The 8636-nt window shown below is 48.9% G+C and overlaps 2 protein-coding genes across 2 annotated transcripts in view; one reads left to right on the top strand and one right to left on the bottom strand.

The window, feature by feature from the left end:
- Positions 1-369: 369 nt before the first annotated feature.
- Positions 370-8636, bottom strand: part of LOC135823053 (lethal(3)malignant brain tumor-like protein 1) — a 15158-nt gene continuing 6891 nt past the window's right edge. The window contains exons 4-7 of the mRNA XM_065335882.1: positions 8503-8636; positions 7288-7417; positions 4771-4853; positions 370-4393 (exon numbers count right to left, since the gene is read on the bottom strand). The exon at positions 8503-8636 is cut by the window's right edge and continues 448 nt beyond it. Coding sequence (XP_065191954.1) covers positions 4154-4393; positions 4771-4853; positions 7288-7417; positions 8503-8636 — 587 coding nt within the window. The 3' untranslated portion in view covers positions 370-4153. The remainder of the gene's footprint in view (positions 4394-4770; positions 4854-7287; positions 7418-8502) is intronic.
- On the top strand, positions 926-3603 carry LOC135823517 (abl interactor 1-like). Its single transcript, XM_065336360.1, has 2 exons — positions 926-1042; positions 2374-3603. The coding sequence occupies exons 1-2, from the start codon at positions 926-928 to the stop codon at positions 3601-3603; spliced, it is 1347 nt and encodes a 448-aa protein (XP_065192432.1).

The following is an 8636-nucleotide window of genomic DNA, read 5'->3' as shown; positions in this document are numbered from 1 at the left end:
CTGTGATTTCATTTCCTATTCAAAGCCAATTGACAGTTTGATTACCTTCTGGAGATTTTGAGAAGATTTTTTCCTTGGCGGAGATTATAACATTTTCTTTCTGCTTCCATGTAATTTTCTGGTGCAGGAGGCAGTTTCCAAGTGGGCCAACTTCGCAATATGGAACAATTTATTTTTTAAAGTAGAAAGGAAAAGGACATATGGAAACGAGTTAAGAGTAACTCTCCACCACTGTAACTAGATACTATATACAGTCAGAACGTTTCCATATGTCCTTTTCCTTTCTACTTTTATTATTGGCTCAATACCCGAGTTTCAAATTTATTTTTAGAGTAACTTATACAATGATATTGGCACAGTGGCCAAGTGCTCAGTCCAGACAAATGCACTTTCAGAGAGATAACATACAAAATGCATGACAGTTCAGCAGCAGCACTTCAAGTAGCATCACGTTATAAAAAGGAGTCTACAGCCTGCGTTGTTGAACATAGGTTGCCAAAGCCAGGCGAACAACTTCACTTCTCGCAGCACCGACTGCAGCCCCTGGTGGGAAGGCCGGTGGCAGATCATGGGCATTCACTTCGCCAGCGGCATCACACAACCATGATTCGTAGAAGGGTACATTTCCACGAGTGCAAATATTATGAAGAACACAGGACAGCATTGCAACTTTCGCTGCAAACTGGGGATCCTGGATGAAGGAATCCTTCAGGATCCGGAAACGACCTTTCAAGCGGCCAAAGGCCTGCTCGACAACCTTTCACCCCTTGTTCACTGCTCCGTTGAAGTCGGACTGGCTGCCAGGTGCAGGGGGATGCTTGTAGCCCTTCACGATGTGCTCAGATCCAGCAAAGGCTCAATCCGCCAGCAGATATGGCTTGATTTGTTGGCCTGACACAGTCTTTGTAAATTCGCTGAGCCAAGAATGGTTCTCCAGGTTCTTTCTGAGACGACTGCGGTTGTAGGTAAATGCATCCCCGAGGGACCCTGCACGGCCGGCATCCACGAATGTGAAAATACCATCACAGTCAACGACAGCAAGGTGAGGATGGCTGGGTAGCTTTTATAACACCAGTAGGAGTCGCCCCAAACAACCGGCTTTACCAGCTTCATGAATGTGCCGTCTATGGCACCGGCACACATGGGCAGCTTGGACAGTTGTTTGAAGCCGCCGATTGTCCTCGCCAGGTCAGCTCCAGTTGGGAATGAAATTGCCTTTCTGACGAGATGCGACCACGGGGCGTCCACTCCAGCGTGCAGTACCGTATTATCTCTCATAAGCACAGTCTCCAATAATAGCACGTCTCCAATAATAGAACACCTTGGGGCGGCATTCAAAAAATAAAGTGCTCAGTCTCCATTATAAGCACACTGTGTAAATTCATTATCTGTACCGGCGAAAAAAACCCTGAAATGTGTGTCATACATGAATTTGGCATGGCAACATGCCTCTGAAATGGTAATGAAACAGTCTCCAATAAAGGAACGTCTCCATTAATAGCACGGGGCGGAGGTACATTGAAAAAATAAAGGACCGTGCATATAATATTAGAGATCATACGGTATGCCATGCACAGTAGATTGGCCAACGCAGAATATCTCACCACGCCCAGTTTGCGTGGTGGCATGGGCAAGCCAATAGAGCAGGATTGCCAGTCGTTTTCGAGAACAAACCGCCATGCGAAGCACAGTATCTTGCTTGCTCCACAACTCAGCAGTATCCTCGTGGAGAGCCTTGAAGAGGGCACAGCTCACCCTGAACGTTCATGTATTTTTCGTCCAGATACTGTGAGCCATCTTCACCTGCAGATTCGAGATTTTGCGCTACTTCCAGCCACCTCCCAGTCACTTTCTTCTCGTAGAAGTCGTCCAATGCCACATTCTCTGACCAGATACGCCGCTTAGCACATATTTCATCCACAAAGACCGGGGCACACAGCGCTGTGGTGGCAATGGCAAAGCGCTTGCTGAGGCCGGCGAGGGTACTTCTACGAGTACTCCTCACACACCTTGATGGCTGCCTCGTCACGGATCTGTTTTGATCCACTATTGACAATGGATCATGCCTTGAACTTTGACGATACGTTCCATACGCCCTGATCCGGAGACTTGCCAAGATTTGATTCTTCCTATCAACTCCCATTCCCCAGCAACACCGACAAAGGACATAGCAGCACAAACAGAACACTTTCTCGATCTCAGGAAAATAAATAGTCAATATCCCCGGCAACGAGGAGATCGATTCCCCACATTTCCCGCGAATACAGTTTTTGACGCAAACGTTGAAAATTACAAGTATAGTGTGATATTACGCCTTGCGTTTTTCCGGCCTCAAACGCAAACGCTCACGCAAATGCGCCTCAAAAAACGCAGTGTGATAACGGCCTTAACGAGTCCACTTCATCCGTGCTTGGAGTGTTGAACGTAGTTGACGATACGTGCCAGTCGATCCTATCCGATGCTAGCCAGATCATATTGAATGTAGAGGTCCATCGGGAGAAGGTCGCCAAGCGAGAAGCAAACGGGGTTTGTAAGCCCAAGCTGGCCAAAAAGCGCCAGCAGAAGATTATTCCGCCGAAACATATCGAGGTAGCGGTGTACACGGGACACAAGACGCTGAACATGAATTTGCTGGACAAGATCGGGTGTGGGCCGATGGATTGCAGCGTCGGGCAGACGGAGTATGGCCTGACGCCGAACGACTTACTGCTTGGTGGTGATGTTCTCGCAAACGTCCCCGGAAACTCACCAATTCGCAGTGCTAGTGGTCCATCACCGTGGGCCATGGGCAGTAGCAGTGCAACTCGAACCAGGTGGGGTGCCCCTGTGGACACGGTTGGCTTCTTCGAGATATCCACCCCGCGGCCACCCACAGCATCGGAATCCAAAGAGGACGCTGGAAGCAGACCCGGAAGTGGCCGTAGAGAGACGCTTCCTACATGCTTATCGCCTTCACTGACGACGACGACGACGACGCAGCACACGAACCGACCTAGATCCTCTAGCTTAAACGGTATCCATGCCTTTGCGCTCAGCAACCAGGAAAACATCTGTGCTGATCAGGCGCAATCAGCGCAATGCTTCACCTTCGACGAAAGCCTGACTACAGCTGGCTCAAGAAGGGCAACCCTATCTGCAACAGCAGCTAGCAGAAAACTAAGCAAGAGTGAGAATGACATCTATTCAAATTGGCCGCAGGTTCGCAAGGAAAGCCTCCAGCGAATGGAAATCGGGCCGACACCTCCTCCTCCGATGAACCCGCCTCCCAATGACTCATACATGAATGTTCAACGTCGCAGCACCTTGACTGAGGAACATTGTCCATTACCACGGCTGCCACCAGCACCATTGAGTAACACAGCGGATTCAACAGATGACGCCATTCAGTATGAGACGGTGATGTGCGATACGGTGAAACCGCTCGCCGATGACATGAGCCTTTCTCCGTCACCAGCACCGACGCCCGAGGTCGCCAAGATCACAGAGACAGCCAAGCACCCCACCACGGCCTGGCCGACACAAGAGCCCATTGAGTATGATGCACCGATAGCAGACGTGATGGATAATAACATGCTGTTGCCGCCATCCGTCAAAACCGAATGAACTGCCTGCCTGGGCCCAGCAACCGTCTTGTACGACTTCACACCCAGTGCAGCCGATGAGCTCGCCGTCATGCAGGGCGACATGGTCACGGTTCTCAACATCCTGGAGTCGGACGACCGCTGGTATAACGTACGCAACGCTGACGGTGCCCACGGTCTGGTGTCGTGTAACTATGTACAGCTGCATATGACCAGTAATATTCTGTGAGGACAAGACTCAGCGCGCTGTACGAAACGGTTCTAGTGGAGAATTCGAAGCCTGATATCAAGTTCCGAGTGAATTGAAAATGCAGCAACGGTGGCATGCCCTGCCAAGAACGATGTAGGGATGCACAGATAATGTTATCAGTACTTCAAGTAGTATTTCAACGGGAAGTATACCCTAAAATCAAATTGTCACCAGTTGTAGTCTTCGGGGTGCTGAGTCGAATGGTCTTGGTCCGAGGAAGCCGAGACGCTCCCTTCCTCCTTTATTCCCACTCGAACTCGCGCACTTCCACCGAAACTGGGTGACTGCGCCCTGCTAGATGGGTTTCGTATGCAAAAAGTCACTAAAAGCGCCGTGTCCTTCTTATAATGCGACTGCGACACGGGTAGGTGAGCGTGGGAGCGCCCGGGTCGTCCACCTCCAGCGCCATGTTTGGCCGGAACGTCTTGGCCATGGAGAAGGATTGAGCTGCGCCTGCCGGGCTGTTGGGTACGGTGGGGATGCAGTCTCTGCATCCCGGCGATGCCAAGACGTCGGAACGAGCTGGGGTGGGTGGCTGGGTGAATGTAATGGTACGCTGCGCCTGTACGGAGAGAGAGAGAGAGAGAGAGAGAGAGAGAGAGAGAGAGAGAGAGAGAGAGAGACAGAGAGAGCCAGAGAGAGACAGACAGAGAGAGAGAGAGAGAGAGACAGACAGAGAGAGAGAGAGAGACAGAGAGGGACAGAGAGAGACAGAAAGAGAGAGAGATGGTGAGCGGGAAAGGAGCAGTGTTAGTGTATGGTGATTGTCGCCGTATTGTCTCTCTCCTTACTGTCCCTCTCATCTGTATTATAATGTGCAAAAAAGGCTGCAATCATGTCTTATGCATCAGTACCATTGCAACAACAACAAAGCATCATAATATTATGCAGAAGTGCCATTGCAACAGCTATGCGGTTCATGATAACTGTTCTCTGTACCTCCGTGAAGAGGTGGTGAGGTGCAGCCTGCGCCGGTACTGAGCTCAGGTAATGGTGCCAATCAAACTGACCAGGAGCTACGCCTGAGACAGCACACAACACATGATGCACACACAAAATACATCAGCACAAACACACACCATTGTACGCCCATCGCCAGAGACGATGATAGCGATGCTACAGCAGAAGCTATAGCAACTTGTGCTGGGATTGCACCATTCATTAGCTTGCAAGGCTGAAGAATTGGCCGCCACTATTCAGCCTGGTCTACACCACACAGCTATGAAGTGGCTTTTTCTGGAGAGTGAATCCCTACTTTTTGGCCTTTTTTGTTTATTTTTCCCGCACACACATCACACCACATACTCCGGCATGCACTGGCTGTTGGTAACCACCCAGGAGAATGAAAGAAACTGTACCTCCAGAAACTTGCGGAGACATTTCGGAAATATCGCGGAAAAAGGTGCGAGGTAAAATGCCACAAATTGTGGGGAATATTGCGGATTTTTGTCAAATATTGCGGGATTATTGTGGTAAAATGGCGGAAATTGCGGCCTATTTTGGTACTTGTACTGTAGTGGTGTACGATGTACGAGTCGTACAGCATAAATCATGCATGACAAAACAGAACGTGTGCTGCGCTGACTGTGCATGTGTTCAACTGCCTGACAGGAGCTTGCAAGACAGCTTCCCTCCGTCCTCGGACAACACTCGACGCGAGCCTTATTTTGTGACTTGTCAGCCAATGATTTTCCCAGAAACTTCTCCAGTCTGGTTTCGATCTCACAAGTAAACTACTGACTAGCTTGAAGAACTAACATCGAAGAAAGACTCAAATATCGCGGTTGCTTTTCGAAATATCGTGGTGCTTGTCAAGTATCAAGGACAGTTTTCTACAATAACGCGGATGATTTTTCAAATATCGCGGATATCACGGACTTTTGTCCAAATCGCGGAAACAACGCGGCCGCGGAATCGCAACTTCCTGGAGGGACAGAAGAAAAGTCAGGAAGAGTCTGAGAGAGAGAAGAAAGACGTGTGTGACCATAATCGTCGGGAATCGAACCCGCAACCTATCGATTGGAAATTGCTGCACATACCACTGCACCATATGGGACACACACACACACACACACACACACACACACACACACACACACACACACACACACACACACACACACACACACAGATAGAAGCCCATTCAGAAATTGATGCAATCAACGTGTTTGTCATGATACAACCTCGAGGGTCAGTCAAAAGTAAAATGCTACTTGTTAATACTTACAGTATGAAGTACAAACAAGCTGATCTAAAACTCAATTCCGCCCGATTTGAATCAGACTCTGCCTAATACCGTATGTCAGCGCCTTTAAAGCCATGGCCTTATATTCAAAGCACCGCTGCTTTCCTAGCTATTTTAGATGCAAAATTACTCACCCACTATGCCATACCATAAAAGTCAAAGTCCACACAGAAATTTCATTCCAAATCCACTTGTTCACCCTTCCTGCTGGGCTGTAAGTTTGATAGTATAATACTAATTGCTTCATTTTTACAAGTATTCTTCAAATGTCATCTCATTTATGAAGCCCATGGCTTTATAACTGAGACTGGCTTTAAAATCGAATATACAGTCAACTTCGCTAATAACGACTGCGGATATAACGACAATTCGCGAATAACGACAGAATTTCCATGCCCAGAGCAAAGTCCCATCCAACTGTAATACATAGAATGCGACTTCGGGTATAACGACACTTCGCGAATAAGGACACTTTTCTGATGCCCCGCCGGACGTGTCGTTATACGCAAAGTTGACTGTACCCCCATGGCTTTAAAGGTGCGGACATATGGTAAATAGATCTCGCGCTTGCACGAGGCTCAGTCAGATTAAGTTGTCCGCATGCACAGGAAAGCCATCACACTCTGGATCAACATGCAGATGCAGCTCCTAATGCAGTGGGAGGTGAGTAGATTAGACCCGCCAACAAATTGGTCCAGGATCAAGAATCCCATTCGTTGCATCCATATTTCCCTTGTGCCAGGCGACGGCTTTCCAATTAACTGTGGCTCCCAGCACGGCTGGAAAAATCCTGCCACTTCCGACCAGGATTTGAACCCGGTACCCTCTGTTTCTCAGCCATGGCCTTAGACCATTCAACTATGCCTGCCTGTGTTAAATTTCACATAAATCATTTTTGTCAAGCCCGGAGTCTCTCATTTTCTGAATGGCATGTACGCATCGTTACTACCAGCGCTCCAGTGGTGTCACTCTATGTGATGTATACCATCGAAACACACTCACACACACACACACACACACACACACACACACTCACACACACAAACACACACACAAACACACACACAAACACACACACACACACGCACGCACGCGCGCACACACACACACACACACGCACACACTGCAGCTGAGTACGCACTGCTCGCGAGCTGCTTCCCAGTGAACGCAGCACAGACCGGGGCACAGCGGTCGGCTAGCCAGGCTCCTACCTGCTGGTGCTGGGGGTGGCCGGAGTTGCTTGCGGCTATTAGCAGCCCATCCAACAGGGTGAATATCAGGACTGCCTGCATCACACCAGTATTCTCCAGCAGTGCCATAGCCATCAAAGTTGATACGCAGCTGCAGCAAAAAAGAACAGCAGCAACAACATCAACCATAAGCATACCCACACATATACACACGCGTACGCAAACACAAGCACACACATATGCACACGCAAACACACGGATACGCGCAACCACATGTGCACGCGCACATGAGCGCGCACGCACATACCCATGCACGCACGCACGCACACACACACACACACACACACACACACACACAACGCCTTGAACGTAAGCAAACTGAACGCCAATCCAGGTCATGCTGGGCACAGCACAGTGAGTGTGCGATGGGCTCCGGTACAATAGAGGTGAAGCAAACAACATCATACATGGTTTGTATCGAGTGGCGAGCCAAAGAAAGATATTAAATTTATATGTATGCTACGTGACGAGCTATAAACCAGTGAATGACATCACCACAGTCATATGCTTTGCATTGAGTGACAAACCAGCTAATGACATCACTACAATATGCTTTGTATTGAGCGGCAACCCATTGCTTTCGCTACCACCGCTTCACCACTCCACAGTGTCCACACAAAACATTGCAAGTGATGATGTAATCGCATAACTAGAACTCAGCAATATTGCATGCACTGATGAGTCGTCTAACAAATTATGAGCAAACCGACGAGTGTACTTCAACGGACCCATTACATCACAACAAATGTGTATACTATTGCATCAACTCCCTCAAATTTCTGACTCTATTTGCATGAGTTCACTCAACTTCACTGTCACCAAGCGCATAGAGCAGACCACCTGGGTCCTTAGCACACATAACTTCTCACAGCCAAACCGCCTAGGCTAACAACACACTCTTACCTCGGTTATCCGGACCCCGAAGTTACGGGCACTTCGGTCTAACGGACACCCTTTGGGCAAGTTTCAGTGGAAACATTACTACTCTTTTTTGTCATTTTTGTTGAAATAATGACGTCACATGTCATATCTATGGACTTTCCCCATCAAAATGTATGCGATTCGGAGTTACGAACATTTTAAAGTTACGGCCAGTGCCCGTGCCCGGTCCTGGACCGCCCGGATAAACGAGGTATGAATCTACAGCATACTAGTAGCCTAAGCTGCAGTACTGACCTGTCCGTTATCAGCGATTGCCACTATGGTCGACACGCACACGGTGTGCGAATCCATGCGATCCACCGCCTCGAGCCTCTGGCCGACGGAGAAGCCGCCTGGCTGCTGAGGGAAGACTGGTGACTTATGACGGT

The sequence above is a fragment of the Sycon ciliatum genome, chromosome 8 (assembly GCF_964019385.1).
Source record: "Sycon ciliatum chromosome 8, ocSycCili1.1, whole genome shotgun sequence".
In the NCBI taxonomy this organism is placed as follows: Eukaryota; Metazoa; Porifera; class Calcarea; order Leucosolenida; family Sycettidae; genus Sycon; species Sycon ciliatum.
This window is presented reverse-complemented; position numbering and strand designations above follow the sequence as displayed.

What these genes read in the sequence shown, in the direction of transcription:
- LOC135823517 (XM_065336360.1), top strand. Translation starts at nt 926, where the DNA reads ATGGTTCTCCAGGTTCTTTCTGAGACGACTGCGGTTGTAGGTAAATGC. An exon ending in TCACAGTCAACGACAGCAAG is followed by an intron (nt 1,043 to 2,373) that starts GTGAGGATGGCT and finishes CAAAAAACGCAG; the next exon opens with TGTGATAACGGCCTTAACGA.